Genomic DNA, 25,991 nt, shown 5'->3' on the forward strand with positions numbered 1-25,991 from the left:
ATTTCATTGGTGCAATGAATCACAGTGGAATCCCAATGATTCTGTTGTGCACAAATTGTAATAAAAGTAAATAGTATGCTAAAAGTATCCAGAGGGCTGGAGGGAAATATATTCAGAAACTTTGCAAGCAATCTGGACTCCATAGTTCTTAATTTCAAACATACTCAAATTCATGATTGCAGGGAAGAATTTTATAAGATCTAAGAGCAGGTAGTTATGTTCATTCAAATCTAGGAAGAGCTTTGTGATAAATATCAACTATAGTAGGTAACTGACCCAGTTGAAAATCAGACACCATGTAACAACTTTCTTATCTTCATAAGTTTCAACCAGAAAATTCAGGGCCCAGTAATGTTAAATTGATAGTTATTGATATATAGGACATATCAATCTAATGTTAATGTTTAAAATGCATATTTTGCTGATACAAATCAAAATTTTTGACATAAACACTGATAGTATTTGTTATGTTTTATCCTTTAGGAATGGAATTTACATTTCTTTATGCACAACTATACTTACAAATTACAGCTGATAAGTACTAAGTTTTATAAATAATATGACTTGAATTTAGTTCTTGCCACTTCTGCTACTGTCCAGGAATATTCTATCTTAATGCAGTGCTCTCTGGAAACATAAAGCATAATTAACTGATAAAGACTGCATTATTGAAATACGAGTACTGTGAATTATTTATAAAACAATAAAATGTTCAAACAATCTGAAGCTATTTAAAATGCATGTATATTACTACATCGAAATAATGTCATATTCTATACAAAAATATATACACACTTTATGAATCTGAATATGCTATAATTAAGTTTGAGTACATTTCTCTGAATCATAAGAATAGATACACATGGCTAGATGGAAGAAATCTGTGACTTTTGTATTTACTATGAGCCTATTTCGAAGATTAAATATGACTTAAGTTCAATAAACAAATATTTGCACAAATCAATAAGCTTTTATTGTGATCCTCCATGGATTTATGCCTGAGGTAAACTTTGTGGTGGTCTTATAGGTGGTCTCAACTGAAAAAAAATAATAATTATGCAGGGGATATTTATTTGTATTTAAATAAATTATCTTTCTCCCTACAGATCTTTTTACCATTTAAGCATTTTAAGCAACAATTGTTTGTCTTTCCAAGTTATCAAGATTTCAATATTATCTTCAATCTTTCAAAGAGCATGCACTATCATGAAATTATGTAAGATATAATTAGGCTGAATAAATTTGATTGAACTAATCAGTACAACTGGAGAAAGAAGCTATGCAGTCTAGGATCAGAAAAGGAAGACTACATGGGCTCAGAGCTGAGCACATTGAAACAGAGCCAAAGCAGAGAAAAACAATAGAACAGGTGTGCATGAATATGCGAAGCTCTCTAGGCTCAGTCCTTGGTTAATCCCAACTACATTGCAGGTGTCAATCTTGTATCCCCCTTCCCCCACTAGGTATGGAAAAATTCTGAGATGCCACACAGCTAGTTATATAGTGGGGAAAAAATTAAAAATATGATTTAAATCATTACACTGAGATTCTTCTAGGACCTAATATCAATTCATTCTAATTACAGAAATAGAACCTCAAAATTGCCAGTATAAAACTAATATGTGAATACCTATATAGGATTATTTTGACAAAAAATAGTTTGGGAAAATATATATTCTCTGAAATCAAATACAATTGGTATTTTGTCCCTAAAAATCTTTATGTGAATTAAACTCACATAAAGAATGAGGTTTAATTTACCGCAGTGAACTCTAATAAAAATAAGAGAATAACACTGATTCTTCAGTGATTATTTTTACCCCCTAATCAACACCTACATTAAGGGAGTTTGGTATCCAACAGAATGTATGTGTCAAAGAGTTTATAATTCCATTTATAGTTCTTTTAAAATGCATGAATCATTTATTGAATTATATTTAAAAAATCACTGAATTGCAGAACAGGAAGAATAAAGCAGAATGTCTGCATAATATCACAAAGTGGTTCTAGCATACAGTGAAAGTCCTATGTGGTTTGCTTTATTAATGTTACACAACTTGACGAATTGATCTCCTGTTAGAAATATGAGGGACTCTGAATTTTTGTTGTAAAGGTTTCTGATAATTTTATTTTGAACTTTTGAATGTGTTTTTGTTCTTAAGGTCTGGGAATTGGGAACATGTTCTATGTTTTTTATGAAGATGGAATCAAAGTGATACAACCCATAGAATGTGAATTTCAAAGGCACATTAAGCCTAGTGAAAAGCTCCTTGGATTTCAGGCAAGTATCTAAAACATTCCTTTGCAGTTTTATGTAGCAATGTTTTTTAAGTAGAATTATGTTTTGAAAATACAATGAAACTTATACATATGTGAAACTTGTGTTAAAAGGAAAATATTAAATCTGTGATACTGACTGTTGCTCTGTGAATCTTTGTATCTGAAAAGAAAAATAAAACAACATATTGTCTACTCATAAATACTTGTTTGTAATTACAATGAAGGTGATAAAAGTGAAATTTCAAGAATAAACAACATGAAATAACTTCCCCTAACTTCTGTTTTTAAGATGATTATTATTTTAATAAAATGAAGGAAAGTGGCATGTGAATAATTTGTGGGAAGTCAGATTATGTTATATGCTTTATGAATGTTGATTTTTTTCATTATATTCATGGGGTCTCAATGAATGGGAAAATTTAGATTAAGTTAGAGGATATCAAATCCTATATTGATTTATTTATATCTCATTTTTACCATAGAAATTTTAATATGCAAAATTGGGTATTATTTATATTAGGAACATTCTGTTATTTTTATAAGTACTTAATTTTTTTTCATTGTAGTGGCTATATATATATATATGTATATATATATTCAGATAAATTTTTGTATGTACTACAATATGGAATACTAAAATTGTTCATGCTATGTATGTGTTCCTACACAAGTGCTATAAACACTCAAAATGAGATTAGCTATAAGGAACCTTATCAAGAAATCCTCTCCTGAGAGTCATATTTAAAATTGACATGACCATGGCATGTGCGTAAAAATATATGTTTGTTCATAGATTAAATTAATAGATAGATTTACTGTTTTTGTTATTATATCTTCTCAAGTACAGAAGCATTTTAAAATACTCATATAACTTTCTTTTATATTCCTTATAATCCTAAATTCATTTTTAATAAGGTATTTTTATGTTCATATATATGAATAATAAACACATGAATAAAAATATACATTTCTGCTTCTCAAAAAGTAAATAATTTATTTAATATTACATTCATAATTCTTTAAAAAAAAATGCCTGGATGAGAGTTCTAGGTGAACATGCAGATACAGGAAGAATCATATCAAAATGATTATTTAAAATCAGACAATAATTTCTTTTATAGCAGTGTTCCTCTCTGATTCTGATTAGAATCAGTAGTTTCATAGCTCACTGACATTTCTTATGTTATTTAAATTTCATTTGTGAATACTAATAAGATAATGTGTTACTCCTTATCATGTAACTGTGACCTCATGAATCTGATTTGCAAATTTGGAGAGAATGTTTTTCCTTCCTATGTGTGTGCTATTCCAGTGTATTATGACTCCATATCATGTATTTTGGCAGCTTTTGCATTGCAGTGTCCAAAATATTAACAAGAACAACTTAGCAGAGGAAAAGTCTATTTTAGCTCACTATTTCAGAGGTCTCAGTCCATAGATGGCTGACTCTATCACCAGGGGTTCAAAGTGAGGCAGAACACCATGGTTAAACCCCAAATCAGAATATAATCCCCAAAGGCAACCCCCTCTACTTCCTCCAGCCAAATCCTACATGACTATATTTACTGGCCAGTTAACTCATCAGTGGATTAATCCATCAATTAAGTTATGCCTTTCATAATGTAATTATATCCCTTCTGAAGGTTTTTATTTATCTCAGAAATTAGCTTTGGTGTGACACCTCATATCTAAACCATAACATTATGTAATGCAATTCTTAAAAAATGTTTTTTTTCCATAAAATTTTTGATGACTCTGGATGAGATAATTTAAACATTAGGAATATAAACTTGAGAAACAAGCTAAAATTTGATGTGTTAGTTTTGTCACATGTCTGATGCAAAGGAATGTGAACTTTATTTACTTGAATTTCTGTTCCCTTGAAGACTTAATATCATTCTGAAACGGTAAAACAAAAAAAAATTATCCATATTTATTCATTTTAATGTATACAGACAATTCTAAATATGGTAACAATTAATTATTCAAATCAAAGCAAAATATGTAAGCAGGAAAAACAAATATATATATATATAATGTACATATGAAGACCTATATACAAAAAGTTTTATATGATTTTCTATAAAATTAATAATTAAAGAGAAGCTGGGCATGGTGGCACATGCCTGTAATCCCAGCAGCTCAGGAGGCTGAGGCAGGAGGATCCCAATTTCAAAGACAGCCTCAACTACCTCAACTACTTAGCGAGGTTCTGTCTCAAAAAAAAAAAAAAAAAAATGGTGGAGTGTGTTACCGCTGTGGCTCCATGGTTAAGTTCCTCTGGGTTCAATCCCAGATAACAACCCCCCCAAAACAAAACAAAACAAAACAAAACTGAAGAAGAGATTCAAATGATGACAAATTTAGCTTATTTCTTCCCATCAGAGAACTCTTATTCAATGTACAAATTAATAGTGACAAAGCAGTGACAAATTTCTCATTACTACAAACTAAGTTACTACATCAGCCAAGTCATAGCTCTTGGAAATCTAGAGTCCAAACTGCACAGGTTAGAGTAGAATGATAAAAACACGAATGAATGTAGCCTTCAGGTTAAAGTTTGTAGATCAGTCTAAAAACTCAAGCAGAAATTCTATGTTGAAGCCTTGAGGGAGATTCCCCATTTTTGCTCTTTGGAGACCCATATTCACTATGGAGGGTCACCTGTTTCACTTGAAACTAACTGGTGTTAAATATTAACCACCTCCACAAGCACCTTCACAATAAGAGCTAGAAGTATATTACCAAACAACTGTGTATTATGACCTAGGCAAGTGGATATACATAACCCACCTTTACCTCTCCTCTCTTGCATTCAAGGACTAGGTTTAATTCATGTTTGTGTTCCTAACAAGTTCAGTGCAATGCCTTAGACATGACAAATGGTCAAGAAACATTGGTTAAAATGACTATAATAAGTATTCTCTTGCTTATGATCTTTCCTACTCATTTTCTTAAGCATTCTCTAAGTTTAAAGATGTAGACGTATACATCTGATTTCTTACCCATGATAATATTTTATCTTACTTTACAATTCTCACGAAACCATTGTCTTCTGTGTTAGTGTTAAATGTTTCATAGAATACTTCATCATTGAATTGTTTCAGGGTAAATTAACCTCATGGGTTTATTAATTCAGAATCACATGGTCAAATGGTCCTGTGTGGATATACTGTAGAAGACAATTTCTAGTATAGGAATAAAGCTAGTTTATCTGATTGTAGAAAATAAATCTCTTGAGTACAAGTAGGGAAAATGAGGTTTTTTGGGAATCATTTTCCCCACAAGAAAAGGATTAAACATGGATATAATATTTTTGATATTTACTTCAACATTAAGGGAATTATAGCACTATTCCCATTATAACTTGTTGATAAGTAAATTTTAGATAAAAGATGACATATTTAGAATATAGGATCTTTCAGCAAACCTCTCAGAAGATGCTAATGGTTTGCTCTAAATAAAAATTCAATTATGGTGCTAGGTCAGATAACATTAGGTTTCAGCTTTTGAGAGTGAGTTGGTGAGGATTCATAAACAAGCTTTCAGATATTCTTTCACTTTCCCCCCATTTTTTGTTCTGTGGTTTTACTAGATAGGATTCTTGCTGTATTTATCTTAGCTGTATACAGGATTTCATCTTGTCGCCTAGAGTATGAACTTCAAGCAAATAGAATTCTATGTCAGACTCATGGATTCAGAACTCAAACTGAAATGAGTTTGGAAAAAGATGTTTAAAATTACAAGGTCAACAATGATAATCTTTTCCAATATTGCCTACTTTTTCACTCTCTTGGTTTTCAACTATGGTGTCATCCTTATCTGTCACTCTCTTATTGTTTAATGGTCTTTAAATTCAGTCACCATCTATGTTTATAGATCTGGCTTATTATAGATCTAAATGCTCTTCTTCACAAACACCATGGTGTTATATATTCTTAATGTCCTAGAAGAGCTTTAAAGAAAACCACCCCTGTCTTATTGCACATAGGTTCTATATTATAGAGCTTAAAGGTTCTATTCCCAGTTTTTGTTTGTTTGTTTGTTTTTGGTACTGAGGATTGAACTCAGGGGTGCTAAACCAGTAAGCCACATCCCCAACTCTTTTTATATTTTATTTAGAGACAGAGTCTCACTGAGTTGCTTGAGACCTAGCTAAATTGCTGAGGCTGACTTTGAACTCACAATCCTCCTGCCTCATCCTCCCAAGCCACTGGGATTACAGGAGTGTGCTACCACACCCAGCCTATTCCTAGTTTTAATGCTAATTAGAATGATATCAAAGAGTATCATTTGAATTCACTATCCTTATTACAAGAAGTCTGATATGAATCTCTAAAATGTTTCTATTCTGGTTTAAGAATACCTGCATTTGAAAATTAGTACTTTATTAGTATAAGATTTGTATATAGGAATATGCTGTCCACAGTGTCCAAAATATTTAGATATTAAAAAATGGACACTGAAATTAGAAATGGGGAATGTGGTAGTCCACACCTTTTTCTCTGAGGGTGTTCCCTCCTTACCTGGAGGAATACAGCCTTGGGAGCAAGTGTGAATTCCCTTAGTAATACTTCCAATTACCTCTTTCCTTCATTCTGTTTCTAATCCAAGTATTACTTTTCCAAACTTGGTCCACAAAAAAACTTGTTAAAACACTAACCCTTTCTCACAATGTGGACAATTCCTTTCCCCATGAATCAGTGAGCAACTTTTTCATTCAACATGCCAGAAAGGTAATCAAAATGTTTCCCCACTTAGTCTTTTCTCTGTGGGTCTCTATTCAAACATGGCTTAACTTAGAAAGAATTATAGAGTGATAAAAATTTAAGCTTTTGTTCCTTTGTGGTTACAATCATATCCTATGAAGAGTTTCCTAAGGAGAGTAATGTAAACTGCTTATAAATATTCCTTAGAAGATTATTCTGTAGATTTCAAAAAAAATAAGTTTATAAAATTAGTCATTGAAGTCCTAGATTTAAAAAGGTCTTTTAATGTTTTATTTAAAATCACACTGTTTTACAGTTCTCACTTTGCATTTCTATCAGACTTCAGTATATTAGCTAAGTATTAGGAGACGCAACCGTGGCAAAGCTTATAAAGTGTGCAACAGCGTCCAATGGAGTAATACAGCATTATTAAGGAAGTCCAGAGACATTATCTAAAACAGTATATTAAATCCTTTTCGGAGATTAGTGCCAAATACCAGACAATGTGACAAGAATCATGTGTGTCTCAGATAATCCGTGGCCAATATTTACAAACATTTTTATATGAGTAATAAGCACCCACTTATACACATAAAAAGGTAACTTCCACATACTTTAGAAAGAAATGTAGTTAAGGTTACTAGAATTTTTCAAGGATTACTTTTTAAGGGTAAATTGAAGAGTTTTAACTGATAGAAGCACCATCAATTACAGATATCGTTAATCTTAAAAAAATTGTACTTGAGATTTACAAAGTGACACAAATTTATCTTATTATATGTGACTTAAACTGTAGTATTCCAAAGTATATTTTGTATTCACAAAAAGTATCTAATATTTTTATATTAATATATTTATGGCAAAAAGAAAATGAAAGAACTTATGATAAAAAATAGTTGTTTCTTCTTTCATGCCTGCCTAAGCCAGTTTCATTCCATGCAGTTAAGTTTATCTCTTTAAATAATTTGCTTTGCAGTGATATATCTTGAATTATCAATATTGAATATTTTCTATTGGTGTTACTGTGGGAAAGCTGATGTTTGTTTACATATTCCTAATTTTTCTTTTTTTATACTATGTTTAACTTTAATTTCAAAGTTTTTGTGGGATATTTTTATTATTTTAATGATCACTTGACCCTATAGTCCTTATAGTTTTTTCAGAATTTTTATTTCTCTATAATTTTTTGAACACTTATTTGATTACTTGTTTACTTTTTAGATCATGAAAATAGTTCTGAAAATTTAATGGTGAAGGCATTTGTTTATTTAATTCTTTTCTGTATTTCATATAGGTCACAAATATTAATTTTAATTATTTGGGAGGTAGAAAGGAAAGGAAATCATGGTTCAGTAAATTATCAGCTTTTAGAGAAGATATTATACATTATTTAGCAAATTAATGGAAATGTCAATAGTTGTTTAGGTCTTACCCATCAATATAATGAACTACACTAAATAATTATTTCTAAATTTTAGAAAACAACAGAATTCTAGCAGCTACCAATGTTTATACAGTTGCACACATACAAATCAGCACAGAATTATTTTAACACACACATAAAATTTATGTTTCTGGCTATATTTTAAAATAAATATTTCATATTGAATAACTCATAAAGGTAATATGGAATCATTTTTAATGGGATCTCTGGTAGTTTCCTTCTACAGTAGTTTAATTATTTTATTTAAATTTATTTAAAAATTATTATATATAAAAACTTGTACATATTTATGAGATGTCATGTTTTGATGTATATATGCATTGTATAATGTTGTAATCAATTTAAACAAATATACTCAAATATTTATCAGTTATTTATTGTAAAATCATTACAAATCCTCAAGCTTTTTGAAATGTGCTATACATTATCATCATCTAGAATCCCCCTATTTTGCACACTGGAGAGTCTCACTCCTGATTGTAATTTAGTACTTAATCTGCCTTTCCCCACCTTTCTTTCCCCTCTCTCTGATAACTACCATTGAACTCTCAACTTCTCTGAGATCAATATTTTTATACTTCCTGCATGAGTGATATCATGTGCTATGTGTCTCTTTGTACTTAGCTTATTTCATTTAACATAATGATCTCCAATTCCACCTCTGTTGTAAATGATGGGATTTCCTCCTAATTTGTGGCTGAATAATATTCCATTGTGTATGTGTACATTTCTTTTTTCATTCACTCATGAATTTCTTAGATGAGGTTTGTTTACTTGTTAATCCACAGATCTTTGTTGGGAGTTGTTCCTGTCAGGCTTTGTGATAGGGAGGTCCTAAGGAGGGAAAAAAGACAAGAATGCAGCAAATCTGTAAATCATAAATTCACTCATATGTGAAAGCTCCTTTTATAGACATAGGTACAATGGGGCACAAAGGAGAGAATAATACTGCATTTCCTCTAACTTAAATACCTTTCCCAATATCAGCTGAGTTGCCTTAAAGACATAAGTGTAGATTTACACATGACTGCCTGTGAAGCATTCTATTTTAAATCTCATCTGTACAGCTTTAAAGAAAATGTAAAGTGAGATGCATATGGAGAAGCACAACTACTGGCAGTATCACTGAGTTGCCTGAAAACACCATCACAGTGTTTCTGTGGCAACTGGATCTCTGTGCTGGCTCTCTCCAAAGTGTAATTCCTTCCATCATGAAAAAAGACAGCAGCAATTGGTCCTATTTCACTTCTATTTTAATTATGAAAAATTTGCTCTTTATGTAGGAATAGAGGAGAATGGCATACCATGTTAAAGATCCTATATCTACTGTCATTTTCATTAGAAAATAGTTAATCTTTAATTTGTAACTTTCAAACTACAGGTATTTACTAGCATAATTTCACAAAAAATTTATACTACATTGGATAGCTCATATGTGAAATTATTTGACAAATTAAAAGATAGTAGTACATAGCATCATTCTGATTTTATAATCTGTGTACATTTTTTAAGGATTTGAGTTCAACTAAGTCACAAGATCAGTTTTAGTTAATTTTCTTTTAATCTTGTTTTCATATCCTTATTCTAAGGGATTTTCCTGAAATGGATGATGTAGCTGGACATTATTTGTCAGGTAAAAAGTGAGAAAGAAAAATAAATTCTTTAGAAAATGTATAATAGGTATATAATTTTACTAGGGGTGGACAAAGAAAATGTAACTTTTATCTCAGAGTTTCCACCTAAAAAGAAGGTAGGAGCAGATCAACATTTTTCTATTAAAATAATACTTATTTCTAAAGATTTAAAAAATGCTATATCTTTTCTCATGATTCCTCTCTGACAAAAAATGTAGAAAATACACTTGTATATAGATTATCTAGTATCCTTTCACAATATAACTAAACAAAATCAAATGTTTATTTTTAATAGCAACTAACCATTAAATAATATAAATTATGTTAAAATTATTATCAAAGAATGTTACTTTGTTTATAAACTATCAGTGGCTTCATTTATAAACTAAAAGTGATAAAAGTACTTTAAACGTAGTGTCTTTAAAAATGGTTAAAAGTGAAGATACTTATTATTGTTAAATTATTTAATGTAGTATTGTAAAGTCAATATTTTTTATAAATATACCAACTATATCAACTATACCCCAAGTGGCCTAAATCCTGTTCAAGAAAACAGGTCCTCTGAGCACATACATGGATGTTGTTTAATATCAAATGGCTATTAATGTTGGAGATGACTATTTGCCATTTCCATGTTATTTTCTGCTTGACAACAAATGGTACACCAAATAACCTGCAGTCCCAAGGTCACATTTGGATTGGCATTATTCTTGACTTTATTTCCTCAGTGATTCTGGATAACAAGGCATAGTGTCTAATGGCATGATTGAGGATTGGGCAGCACTTTTTGTGTCGCATCTTTGGCTATAATAAATGAGACTTAAGCATATATTTACTGAACAAGTATTATACTTCACTATTACATTTAGAAAATGTGGAAATACAGGAATAGCAAAGAGTAACTTTTTAATTATGAATGAAAGGCTAACAATCAAATATGAAATAAGCCAAGTTGAATGGCAATTTGATTAAATGTAATCAATTGATTAAACGGCAATTTGATTAAATGCTGAATTGTGTGTCACAAATATAAATTCTATTAGAGTTCAGAGAAAAGAAAAATCACTAAGACCCATAGTAGTTAGGGATGCATTATATAGAAATTGGAAATATGTCTGCCAACAGTAGATTAAAAATTTAATTTAAAAATGGGTTTTGTGTTTTCATTTGCTGTGGAAAATCATTTTTATGAAATAGTAAGGAGATAATCTGGTTAAAGCACACGACATATGTTGGAGAACAATGGAGATTAATGTATAAATTTTAAGTTGTTAAAATTAATTCTTAATTAAAATTTTTTTTTTTTGTTTTTCCCAAAAGAGACACACTACTAAAGAATCATTGAGGGAGACTCTAGAAAAACAGAAGGAACTTGGTGATTAATTCTTCTTTATCCTATGCAGCAACCTTATTTATTATTGTGGCATTAAGAAACCAGGAGAGCAATTGACTCACATAAATTGGCAGTCATAAGAACAACCATCCCAATCAAATTTTTAATTGCTACCAAGAGAGGGAACTCCTTGCCAATTTCAGAGGTAGAGTACCATAAAAAGGTAACAATGAAAAAAACCAACAACCTAAAATAGGTCTATTTTCAATATGTAATGACTAAATCAGTGAAAGAACCAGATCTGCAATATTTTTTCAAGTTTCCTAACATAAATGCCTATACACACGTATTTATTAAACATCAAACTTTTTTTACTTCCTTTATCAACATACCTTTCCATTCAGTATGTATCTGTCCAGGAGTCTCTAGGATCTTGGGTGGCTCCACAAAATTGCCTAATCCATTGCCCAAGCCGAGTGCATGTATCTTAAGCCATATTAGTTCTTGCATATGTATGGTTGTGTTCTTTGTTGTACTGATTCCACTGGTTTTCATTTACAACTGAGTACTTGCATAACATGTTGGCAATCATAGAATCAGAGATTTGCTTTTTTCTATCCAATAGAACCCTGACCCACCTCTTGTCCTTCAGCACTGTAGTTTCCCATCTTCCTAGTTCCATTGATCATTAGTTAAATTTGCTTATATTTTTCCTTTTGTTCCCCTAAAAGATAGGACAAAATATGCTATTGTCCTATATGCAAATTTCTACATTATTTTTATTGTCCAGTCTATTCTGTTACTTTATACCTAATAGTCTAAACAACTTTGATATTTTTAACTTCCCTTATGTATACCAGCTCTGATCATCTGTCTGTGTGTTGATGCATACAAATATTTCACTTTTTCTTTGAGTTATCTCTTTGTTTAAAATTTGGATCACCTTTAATACTTCCTTTTTAATTTTTACTATATACTATATTTCTATTTTAAAGAACCCATACAACAATTTTTCTGGAAGGAGATGGAAAGGAGAAGCCCTGATGAATGGGAAAGCAAGAGATTACTCAGTGGGTGTCATCTGATTATAATAGTAATCAGATAATCAGAATGAATGAGCCTTCAGAGGTATTTAATGTAAATAGAGCAGAGAACTGAAGTCTGAGCTATTGCATTCCTGAAGCTACAATTAGGGAACAGAAAATAAAGAAGTCACCACATTCAAAAAGAATTTAACTAAGAAGACTAAAATAATACCTAGAGTAGGAATGTATACTAAAACAGAGGTTAGCAACATGACTTCTGTTATTGGCTAGAGTAAATTTCTTAGGCTTTATAGTTCTTATGGTGATTATCTTTGCTGCATGAAAGCATACATGGACATTATTTAAATAAATGAGTGTTTATCTGTGTCTAAATAAACTTTTATTTCTATAAATCTGAATATCACACATTGTTTATATGTCATGAAATTGTGACATTCTTCCCCCCCCCCCCAGTTGTTAAAACAATGTTCTTAGCTGCTGGATTCCACAAAATAGATAATGGACCAAATTTTCTTTGGCCCTTATTTGCTTATTCTTGCCTTACAAAAATGAAAGAACATTTCCCAAGAAATCCAGTAATTGAAACAGCCAAAAGCAGCAACTTGGAATCATATTGCGGCAATGAAGCACATTCATATTTCATTTATAGAATTGACGTCGCATAGTATCCTTCACATAATAAGTACTCAACTGCTAATTCCCTAGAGGACTAAAGGCTAATGATTGGAAATTCTGAGCCCACTAATGTCTTTGAAAACATCTCCTTTGGAATAAATAGTATAATGAAAGCAATTCAAGGTAAATTGTGTTTAGAGTGAAAATTCAGGAAATGGAAGTAACATTCTAGAAAGCTTTTCAACAATGTGAAGAGAATAAGATGGATGGTTGGAAGGGAAAGCAAATGAATCCAATTAAAGTTGTTTTATAGTTTTTAAGTTTGGAGGAAAAGTGCATGCTTGAATTCTTGGAAACAAAATAAAGTTGTAAATAAAATGTAGTGTAAGTCTTTCTAAAAATAGGGAATGATGCACAAATCTTCTAAGGTTGGAAAGAATCAGAAGGGGTTATACCAGGAACTTGTGGAGCTGGATGCAAGGAAAATAGAGGTGATTATACAAATTACATTTGTCTTCTCTAAGAGTGATACAGGATATACCAGGAGGGGAGGGATGAGGAAAAGGAAGAGAAAGTGGAAATTTGAGGACAAAGCATTCTAATGGGTAATAAGGATAACAAGTAAAAATGACAAGGTTCTAATAGAAGATAAGTGTATATATTTGTCTCTTTGACACAGTTAGGTTTAGCAAAACAGGTACATTAACACTACTGTAATTATAAAATTAAAATTTATACCACCAGTTGAAAAATATCTTATAGGCCTTTGAAATTTGGGGAAAAGATAATAAATCTGCAGAAAATATGTGACTTATTATGAAAAAGGTCCAACAGGAATAAGTCCTAATATTGAACTAGAATTGTATTTTTTTTCTTACCAACTTTCATCCTCATTAGTTCTAATATCTTAATAACTCTTTCACTCTAAGTGGTAGTATACATTTCATAAAATTCTTCTCAATAATATTTTGATATAATTCCTGGTAATTTTCTTCTTCATTATGTATTATTTAATCTTATTTTTATCCGTCATTTTTATCTTCTTTTTTTCTCATTAAATGTCTAATGCATGTGAAAAACATTTCTCTACAATTCCCATCCATATAAATAAGTATCAATACATGTAATCTGAAAAACTAAGAGTGCTATTATGAAGTAGGTCATAATTGGCTGTAATCAGAAATAATGACATCAAGAAAAGCAAAAAAATTCATTGTGACTATCAGGAAAAATTTAATGGCTTTGTAAAAATGATTGTATGTCTGGTCAAGAATGTCTTATGGGGACAACATACTAACAGAAAATAATTCCCAGAAGAGCAGTTTATTTTACTGTTGAATAGTTTTGCAGAAAAACAAAGGGGTAAAAATTGCTTCTAGTTTCAGCAGTTGTTTGTCTGACAGCTATGTGTCAGGTCAGTCACACTTTTCTCATTATTTTGGCAGGTTTGTTTGGTAGTTTTTACACAACAGCAAAGAACTTATAAACAATTTCACTGTATTCAAAGCCTTTCATCAACCTTAGGTTTCACTTTTTCCCTACCTCTTCGTATCTCTCAAGTACATATTTTATGTAGTGTTTGTTCCTAACAAAATGAGCCCTTGTCAACAACATCCAGCATATTTTTGAAGCAAAGTTTTCCACAGGAAAAACAAATGTTTTGTAGAAATTAATAAATTAAATTTCAATACTGTATTCTATTTTGAACAGGTTCTGAGGACAGATTTTTGCTCTCAGGTTTATGCTATTGCTTAAAGGATGCCAGGGATGTGACTTGTGTTGACCCCACTTATAGTCACACTGTAATAGTTATGGTGTACTCTCTAAATTGGAGTTCATTTTACAAACCCAGAGTAACTGAATCAGTCATACATTAAGTGTTTAGTTTGCAGGGCTTTTGCTTGTGTCCAGGCACCCTGGAACAACTTTTGCTGTTTTGAACCATGCAGTGCTGGACTAGATATAAAAAATAAGTGGGTACACTATGTGCTTCCTGAATTAGATCGGATATTTAGAAAACATAAGCAGCAGATCACAACTATCTCATTCCAAAGCGCTATGTTATTCACATTATTTTCTATGCAAACAGAAAAACCACTGATAATGATCATGCTGCCCTCGAAAGATTATATTATTATATATTTAATATAATTTCCAAAAGTCTAATGTGGTATATATCTTCTTTCAGTATCATCTTAAAATAAAAAATAAATGTTTAATGATGTTGACAAAATGTGTTTTCCTCTTACTTGAAAGGGGGTCTCACTATATTGTCTAGGCTGATATGAAACTTCTTGGCTCAAGTAATCCTCCTGCTTTACTTCCCAACTAGCTGTAATTACATGATATACCATCATGTCCCTGGCTTTGAAAGTGTTGTTGATTATTTCATGCATATTAAACGCAAATAGTGAATGGGATCTCTAAAGAAAAACGGTTTTACAAAAATTAGAAAAAAAGGGTATTATTATAACAGCTAAGCAAGTAATAACTGGAACATACAAATCAAATAAATTAGACATTAGTTATTAATGATAAGAGCTAAATAATAAGTTAAATGGAACCCTGGAATAATTATCATTGTATAAATAAATGTTTATTATCACACATACATTTTATGAATAGTTCAACCAATCTCTCTTCTTAGTGACTTTTCTAATTTTTAAGTAAATTGAAAGGATCATGAGTAAATTAAAGAAACACATGGAAATATAAATCATGAGCTAAATGACACTTTTCATATACTTATGATTTTTCTCCCTGAATCACAGGCTTATGAATTCCCTAAAAAATCATTTGTAAACAAAATTAAGAACAGAAGGAAATGGAGGGTTTTCTTTTGTTTGTTTGTTTGATTTTTTTTTTTTTTGGCCTCATTTATGATGATCTCACACAAAGCATACAATCTTCAACCAGAAAGCAATTTTAGAGCAAAAGAGTAAAGTCAAAAGACATGGGTAGTTTAGCCAGGTGCAGTGGCACATGCCCATAATCCCAGTGGCTCTGGAGGCTGAGTCAGGAGGATCACGAGTTCAAAGCCAGTCTCAGCAAAAGTGAGGCATTAAGTAACTCAGTGAGACCACCTCTCCAAATAAAATACAAAATAGGGCTGGTCGATGTGGCTCAGTGATTGAGTATCCCTAAGTTAAATCCCAGGTACCCCCAAAAAAACAAGACAAAACAAAACAAAAAGATGTGGGTAGATTAAAGGATTTTGTAAAATTTTCCAGCTATACCAAATTGAATAAGAAAATAGCTATTGTGAATAAATCCTTTACAATAATTTCTCAAAGCTTCTGATTCACAACAAATTAGAAGATTAAAACCATTTAGGATTTTTGACAAGGCTATGCAAATCCTTGGAGGGGTAGTCATCAATATTCTGAGAAGATTTGAATATGCATTAGTGTGATATTTTTCTGTTAAAGCAAGTAAAGACTCGGAAAATTGGAGAGAAAATACTGGGCTTACCATGTTTTCCTGAAGTTGCTGAGTTATAAACAAGTAGTAAAGAATGAAAGCACTGCATTGAACTATAAAAATCAGTAATTCAGGACATAAGATTTATCTTAAAGGAACCAATTTCACATTGATTTCCATACATATTTAATAAAGCGAAATACACTCTACATGCTGTTTTATTTAATACTTTCTATAGACATGTTTAACATTTGATGCTGAAAGCAGTAAAGCACAAAACATTAATTTTATCCTTGAAATTCTCATGCCTGTTCTATAATTTAAGATGTGAATTTTACTACCATTTCCCTAAATTACAGGATGAAGTCTGTCCCAAAGCTGAGGAAGATGAAGTTCAGAAATGTGTGTGGGCCTCTGCTGTTAATGTCAAAGACAAGTTCATTTATGTTGCACAGCCAACTTTGGACAGAGTCCTTATCGTTGATGTGCAGTCCCAAAAAGTTGTCCAGGTATGAATGATTGCTATGTTTGAAAGTAAGTTTTGGAAATCATTTACATTAATCCAATTGTCAGCTACCATGTAATTTGTACATTATCATTTTGATTGTCATTAATAATGTGTTTTTTACCTAGATAATTGGAAAATACTTACATTTTCTGGAATCTGTCTTCTCCTTCAATTCTTTGAGAAACATTGTGTTCTTTAAGGAAACTATTTATATATACTGTTAAAAAAATTAGGTTCATGATTACATTACAGCATTAACATGACTGTTTCCACACAAATCATCTTTGCAAGTTTCTTATTCTGTCCCAAGTAAGGAAAGGCCCAGTTCAGGGTCTAATAAAAACATTTCTAATTATTATTATAGAACTAGAAGAAAATCTTTAGTTTTGTATTCTTAGCAAAAGCTGAGACAATAGTCTCTTAATAAAAAAAAAAAGAAATGTAGAAGAATTTACCAGATAGTTACAAAATAATAAGTATCTTCATAGGCCAATGATAGGAAAAATAATCTCTAATAAACATTGCCATGGTGATCTTTTCACAATCTGTTCAATTCACACTTCCATTTTCAGCCACCAACTGCTTCAGCATTTGCTCTTTCTAAGGCTAAACTACTTGGACAATTTACTTGAATTCAAAATCATAATGATCATTGGGCAGTATAGGTATCCAAATGATCTGCCTCCAAAAGTGGGCCCTGGAATGTCTTGATTTTTTACTTCTCAGCTCAGAGGAAAGAAACTTAAAACAGCTTTAGATACATATAATCTGCTAAATAAGAATAATGACTATATATCTTATAGTTATTTTAAGAATTAGATGAATTTTTAAGTGTTATATGAACGGAAAACATTAATAGCAGATGTAGAGATGTGAAGTGCTATATATATACCCATTGAACATCAAAATCCTTAAAGACAGCGGAACCATGCATTCCTTTACTGATACAGAATTTTTAATAAATATTGGTTGAAATTAATCCTCTATTTTTGAAAAAGTAGGACTTTGCAGATTCTAATATTCATAAACAGCTTTAAGGGGATTCATCCATCCACCATGCGGCCAGCACAATGGTTTCATTAATGAGGTTCTTGGCATAAAAGTTAGCTATTGAGATCAAAATAAAACACAGACTCAGTTACCTTATTCTATGACCAGGTCCAAGACGGCTCCCCTCTCTGGTTCCCACCTCTAACCGCCCGATAGGGCAGCAAGGATTACTCAGGGCTAGCAGGAGAGAGAGAGTGAGGGAGTAGCCTTTTATTGGGGAACATGAAATTTAGGGGAGAATTCCATCCAATGAAGGAGGAGGGGGGGCGCACTCCAAGGTCAGGGTCAGTGATTGGGCCGCCGGGGTCAGTGGTCAGTCACACCCCCACATGGACGGGTTCTCTCATCAGGAGAGGGCCAGGAAAGTTCTGACATAGCCAGACTGCCTCAGACCCAAACCAGGAGTCACCCAGTCACGTGTGAGAATGGCTCCCCACACATCCATACATCTATCCACCAATCCATCCAAATATTCATCTTTCCATCTTACATTCACTTATTGATTGTCTATTATGAGGTGTGTTGAATATCATAAATAAAAGAAATAAGAGGATGAATGTATTTCTACTAGAAGGCTCTAATAATTCCACGGTTACGAATTCACAGTGGATAATCAGTCTAATGGTTCAATTTATAATTTTAAAATAAACTGTACAATTATAAGTAAATTTATGAAAAATTATTCTGATAGAAAACTATAAGGCTTCAAAGCTTACACATTTATCATGAATATCTGAACTAATGGTTCACTATCTACTTAAATACTATAAAGGTAAATATTGCTAAATATTTCACCTGTTTTGCATGTGATTCTAAGACTTCTGGCTTTCGACCAGTTGTTTTTTTTTTTTTTCCCCCACTGTAGTATATACCAGCATAAATCAGAAGCATTTAGTTTAGGATGATCAAGACTCGGCCAGCAATTTAGAATTTATGTACGTTTCAGCAATTATCAAGACTGGTCTTTAAGTTTAATTTTATCTGGAGACCTACACCCAGTGAATATCTATTACCTACTAGATAGTTAAAAGTGGGAAAATTTAACATCACTTATTATTAATAGAATTCCACCTTCAGACAATGATGTCAAATTTAAAATTAATAGAAAGTATTGATAATAAAAATGTTCAAATGCTATGGTAATGATCACATAAATTATATCATTTTTCTAAGTACCTATTATAACTATGAAATACTCAGGAGAATATATAAGACCTTATACATTGATAAAATGGGTAAAAATTATATTCTGATACAATATGACTGTAGAGATTTGGCCTAGAATCTAGCACTTACATTTTTCTTGGTTAGAGAATTAGGCCTCAGGCCAAACATGTTCTCCTTATGATGTTGTAATTAAAATAATAATATTGTATTATTCTTTCTAAATATTGTCCATCCAGAAGTAAAAATTATGTAAATGTTTGTCAGTATATTTAAGTATTGTCATATTTTGAACATTACATACATGGAAACATATAATTTTTATTAATTGAATTAAGCTATTTGTACCTAATGCAAAGTTTTGCTTTTATGTGTCTTGTGTATAATTCTTTCTTTTGTTGTTGAAGGTAAACTGGCTAGCCCTGAATATTGTTATATGAGAATTCTGAATTTATAAATCATATACTTAAAATTTTTTATAACCTGAAAAATATATTCATAGTCACAAAACTTCATTATTGGACATGCACATTCCCATCAGAATTAATTTGATAACTTGTTTGTTTTTGCATTTTTAAACTATTGGGATAATTTTAGTGTTCAAAATGAGCTTTAACTATAGGGTTGAAATACTGCCTAGTATTCCTAAATGTAAAGCTGTGATATACCTAATTGTAAGTGTTGTTCAGGTATGAATTATAGTATTGTTGGTGATGAGTTCTGTTTTAATTGGTCAATAATATATATTAAAGAAGGTATGCTTAAACATATACCTCTATATATTATGTTTTGATTTGTTGATTAAAATATTGTGGCCAGAAGCTTCAAGGAATCTCTATTTTCCTTAGGAACAGTAGTGTAATATTCAGCAATTCAGTGTTTATGGTGATTTTATAGAATAACTTTCAGAAATAATGAGAATCAACTGAATTTTTATATATCATTCTGCTGTTAATGGACACTTAGAGTATATAAAAATTTGGAATATTATGAATAATATCTCTCACCAAAGTTTTGTACACTTATTTTGGTGGGTATTGATGTGCAGCTTGTCTATGTGCATATCCAGAAGTTAAAAGTTGAAATGGAATATTGTTTAAGTTTGTGTGATAAAGTTTTAATTTAAACTAAATTTAATCTAATGATAAAATTAAGAAGATGTGTTATTTTATAATTTTTTATGTTTCTACAATGATGATCATTAAGATTGTTTTGGGTTTTTCTACATGATTTGAGAACAATAATATTAAAATATTAGTTCATAAACTAATAGTATAACTTCCATTTCTATGTTATAGCTTTTACATAATTTAAGAGAATAAAGCATTTAAAAGAATTATTGGTTTATATATTAGGACATACAACATATAAAATATATAGTTGTGATATCCTCAGTTGAAAGGGATAGGGATAAAGGTATAAAGAGAGTAGTTTCCCATCTTAATTAAAAGTGCTCAAGAAATTAGGGTTAGAGGGACCTTGTCTCAACATAATAAAGATTATAATATATGACAAACCCAAAACCAACATAGTGAATGGAGACAAACTGAAAGCATTTCTTCTAAAATCAGAAATGAGGCAAGAATATTCACTCTGACTATTGCTATTCAATATAGTCCCTGAAACTCTAGACAGAGGAATTAAGCAAAAGAAGAAAATTGAAGGGATATAAATAGAAAAATAAGTAAAATTATTTCCATTTGCTGATGACATGATCCTATCTTGAAGACCCAAAAACTCATCAGAAGATTTCTAAACCTGATAAATAAATTCAGCAAGATGGCAGTATACAAGATTAACATACATAAATCAAGAGCTTTCATTATTCCAATAGTGATTCTACTGAGAAAGAAAACTATCCATTTCACAATAACCTAAAAAGTAAAGTAAAATAAAGTACTTGGGAATTAATCTAACTAAGCAGGTGAAAGACCTCGACAAGGAAAACTACAGAACACTGAAGAAAGAAATTTAAGAAGACCTTAGAAGATGGAAAGACATTCCATATTCTTAGATAGGCAGAATTAATGTTGTCTAAATCATCATATTACCAAAAGTGTTATATTTATTCAATGCAATCCCCATCAAAATACCATCAATAATATTCTTCACAGAACCAGAAAAGAAAAACAAAAGTCCTATAACTTGTTAGGAAGAATAAAAGACTGAGAATAGTCCTACTGAGCAATAAGAGCAATATTGGAGGCATCACTAATTTTTATAATAGTAACAAAACCAGCATGGTACTGGCATAAAAACAGACATGAAGACCAGTGGAATAAAATAGAAGAGCCATAGTCAAACCCACACAGTAACAGTTATTTCTTACTTGAAAAAGGTACCCAAAATATATGTTGGAGAAAAGGTAGTCTTTTTTAACAAATGGTGCTGTGAAATTGGATATCCATAAGTAGAAGAATGAATCTATAGCCATTTTACCTGCACAAAATTTAAATCAAACTGGATCAAAAGCTTAGGAATTATACTAGAAAATTTTCAAATTGTAAAAGAAAACATAGGGTCAAGATTCCAACATATTGGCAAAGGCACCAACATCCTTAACATGACCCCAAAAGTGCAAGAAAGAAAACAAAGAATCAATAAGTGGTATACCATCAAATTAAAAAGCTTCTCTACAGCAAAGAAAATTGTAAATATTATGAAGAAAGAGCCTACAGAATAGAAGAAAATATCTGCTAGCTACAATTCTCACAGTAGATTAATATCCAGAATACTTAAAGAACTCAAAAAGCTTAACAACAAAAACAAAGAAACAAATAACCCATTCAAGAAATGGGCAAACTAAAAAGATAGTTATCAAAATAAGTAAAGTGAATGGAAAATAAATATAGGAAAAAATGTTCAATATCCCTTGCAATCTGGGGAAAGCAAATCAAAACTATACTGAGATTTCATCTCACTCTGGTCAAAATAACAATTGTCATAAATACAAATAATAATAAGCGTTGACAAGGATGTGAGGAAAAAGTTACACTCATACATTGCTGGAGGGACTGCAAATTGGTGCAACCACTCTAAAAGACAGTATGAAGATTTGTCAAAAAAACTAAGAATGAAACCACCATATGACCCAAAATAACTATCATCAGCATACTATATTGATATAGTATCACTATAATAAAAGGCACCAAAACTTAAGAGTAAGGTATTTCTTCTGGTTCTTCTTTAGCACAGTAGGGTAACTATTGGTTTAAACAATCTATTATGTATTTCAAAATGACTAGAAAATAACATCATGAAATTCTTAAAAGATTAAAGTTGAAGAGCTAGAAATGTTATTGTCCTATTTGATTATACCCATTATATACCTATATGAAGTACAACAAAGATGTACAAATATTATGTCTCAAGCAAATTCAAGGAACAAAAACATTTGAAAAGTATTCAATGTGAAGAAAAGAACTTATAAGCACTGTCTTACAGAGAACAAAAGCTAATAAGAAAATGTTCAAGTAAAAATCCTGCTAATAAATTTCAAAAGCATGGAGAGAAAGACTAAATTAAAAGAAAATATTTAAGCTAGAACATGTAACCCAAGAAGCAGAAAAACAATACTCTAACAACTGTACAATATTGTATCAAACAAGTATATTATTGATAACTTAGAGTCAAAAGCTCTACCAAACTTTAAATCAACCATGCTACAGGCAATTTGATAAGATATGGTAATCTAAAAATGTGCATTTTCATTAACTTGGTGGTTGACTTTCTGTTTTGCCTTTCCACCTACTCAGGGAATAGGACTGTATTCCCAAAAGTCCTGAAGGGTAGGTTTATATGTGCCACAATAATTCATTTTTTCTATCGTCATTGTATATAATCAGATATTCTATTACAAGTGATAATCTTAACCTTGTTTTGATACATCCTAGATCTCTCCCTAGTTTGTAAGCCTTATTACTTCATTTTGAGAAGCTTCCTTCTCTTTGGAGAACAGCAGGAACCAAAACCAATATGTCAAATATTTTCCTATTGTACAAATAATGTGAGAAACACATCCTTGAAGCAAAAAATGCAGAGAGCAGTAAAATATAGTACGGGTTGCTCATACCACTCTGAAGAAGTGTGAGATGTTGTTTATCATTACCCTTCCTTGTAATAAAAAGGGAAGAATGGGCTTTGAATTATGTGGACTACTGCGTACTTTATTTGGAAGAAAGAGAGTGAAAAACACCCATAATGATACAGGCTTACCTAAATTTTTATTTAGAGATCACCTTGGTGTTTGAAATGAAATGTCTAATATATATATTTTCTGATATTTTTGAAACCTATTTTTTACTATAAATACCAACCTCAAATTTTAGATGCATACCACTAAAACATTTCTTGGTTTTAAAAATTTAAGTTTTGGAATTTTTGAATTTATCTAAATTTTCCTTTTGATAACCATGCATGATTTCAGCCTGTTCAACTCTTTTAAAGAGTTTCATAACTCTACTACTGACTGGATGAAATAATACATCCTTATATTTACTTTAACATTGCCTTAACAGTATGTGAATTTTCGCACTCAAAAGTATGTGCTTAAAGATGAACTATAAATTCCCTAATGACTGTATGTCTATATTTTAATGAAGTACTTCAACTTTTATAATTGTAAATTATTTTATGGTTTTTCATGGTTTTAAAAAATATAAAATGATATCTTTCACAAACATGGATCTTGGTTTATTAAGTAATCATCTTAGAAACTCAAATTATAAATCCATTTGAAAAAAGAATATTTATACCTAGTAAAAACTAGATAAAAAATATTTTTGACTCAAAGATTTTTTAATAATCAAGGATGCAACATTGTAAGGTGGAAAGCTAATTTTGTAAAAATATAAGCACCTTTCTGAATTTGACCACTTTTTTCAGATGAGGTCAAATTTGAAATTAGTCTTTTCTTAATAAGCAAATGTTTTACTTCATCATTGTGTACTTCTGTTACGTTGTGGTTTTTAAGCTGCATATACTATATTGGGGCAACTAAGGATCCTAATTATAATTAAAATTCAATTATTTAATAAAAAGTATAGAAAAATATTTGTTTTTTTTTCAAATTCAAGGTAAGTCTTATACTTAATAAGCTATACTATATTAAGTATAGCTTATTACTTCAGCTATTAAGTCATATTTCTGATATTTTCTTTTGCATTATTTGACTACATAGCCTGGTGTTAAATGCACATTTTTGGTTTGCACATTTTAAGCTTAAAACTGCATTGCTGTATATTAATTTTTAAATGTCAAGTATTTTCTTGTCTGTGTACAATATTCCAGATTGTTCTTGGATTTTTGGCATTAGGGAAACATTTGTATATTTGTTTTTAGTAGATAACACCAATATCATTTTTATCAAAATTAAGGGTCACAATTTTTTAATGTAATTTACGAACCTATTTCTTTAAATATCACATGATTTAAATTATTGTTTTCCTACTATTGAATTTCTTTTAACAATGACATACAGATGATGTTTTGCTACAGAAAAGATTAACTAGTAAACAACTGACCTCATTTTGTCTTCTATGGAGCAACATCAGTTTCCACTTGGATGCAGAAGTGGCTTTCTCAAACACCTCAGGAGTATTTTTAAGTATCATTGGCAGTCTCCTCTAGCCATTAGCACATTATCTTGAGAATCTACATCATTAGTTTAAATTAGGTTCACTTAATTAGCCAGCTGGTACTTTCCTTGTCAGACTGATAAACAAGCTGTGCTTCACTGTTCCTTCATGTCAAGTCTCAACCCCAATTCTGTATATTCAGAACTTCATTGCTGCTATTTCCAGTATTTCATCTTTAAAAATTTTAATAAAGCTGGTCTACAAACTGTGTACCATGTATTCTACAATTTTTGTATTTGTTGAAGTGCAACAAATGTATCTTCCTGAAGATACGTTGATGGATTTGTACAACTGTGTGAACATAGGGATTATAAGAGAAATTAATGTTTAGAGATCAGAAAAGGTATAAATAAATATCAACCAATAAGTAAGACCTCCTAGTGCATGTATATTGTGTTTGTAAACAATGCCTTGAAAATATTAGAGAAAATGCTATTATTTTATCTTTACAAACAGTAACAAGTAAAAACCTTAATTTTAATCATTACACTTTGTAGTTTACTTTAACCCATTTTTACCAAAATGGAAGAAGAGATTGTTTCATTATGGTAATATAACATTCTCAAAATAGGTTTGCATGGGAAATTAAGAAATTTGGAATCTAAAACTGAATATATAGATCAATACTCTCAAGTACAATAATAAAATATTGCTATTTAAAAGATATTTCAGAAAATATTAAAGAACTCGATAGAACTTGAGACGGGGCCTAACAATCTAAATATCATCAGATCAAGAAAAGGGAGAGTTCGCACACAAAACCTAATACTACTTTTATGTCAGGGAGAGAAATTTACAATATATAGTACCTGAACACTTTATTTAAGTATGACGGAATCATTCAATGGTTTAAAACTAATACCTTCATTTCTATTGTAATGGGGATACAAATCACCAGCTATGAGTAAGTTTATTTTTAGTCTTCTTAAGATAGTGTGCAAACAATTTTTGTACCAAAATGATATTCATAGACAAATGTAAAGTATTCTATACAACAAATGATATTCAATCTAGTTTATTTTAAGACAAAGATAAGCGTATAGTTGATTTATATTTTCTAAAATCATATTCCTGAATACTATTTCTTAATATCATTTTTTCCTGAATTAAATGAATGTTGAATGAAAAAACAAAAACTTTTATGTAAGAAAA

General features: G+C 30.8%; 1 protein-coding gene across 4 annotated transcripts in view; it reads left to right on the forward strand.

The window, feature by feature from the left end:
* The window catches only part of Fstl5 (follistatin like 5), a 757,510-nt gene that overhangs the window by 651,442 nt on the left and 80,077 nt on the right, over window positions 1–25,991 (forward strand). For all 4 annotated transcript variants that reach the window (XM_040293119.2, XM_040293117.2, XM_040293120.2 and 1 more), the window contains 2 exons: window positions 2,163–2,281; window positions 16,841–16,990. In XM_040293119.2, coding sequence (XP_040149053.1) covers window positions 2,163–2,281; window positions 16,841–16,990 — 269 coding nt within the window. The remainder of the gene's footprint in view (window positions 1–2,162; window positions 2,282–16,840; window positions 16,991–25,991) is intronic.

This window comes from Ictidomys tridecemlineatus, chromosome 9 (assembly GCF_052094955.1).
Source record: "Ictidomys tridecemlineatus isolate mIctTri1 chromosome 9, mIctTri1.hap1, whole genome shotgun sequence".
Taxonomy (NCBI): domain Eukaryota; kingdom Metazoa; phylum Chordata; class Mammalia; order Rodentia; family Sciuridae; genus Ictidomys; species Ictidomys tridecemlineatus.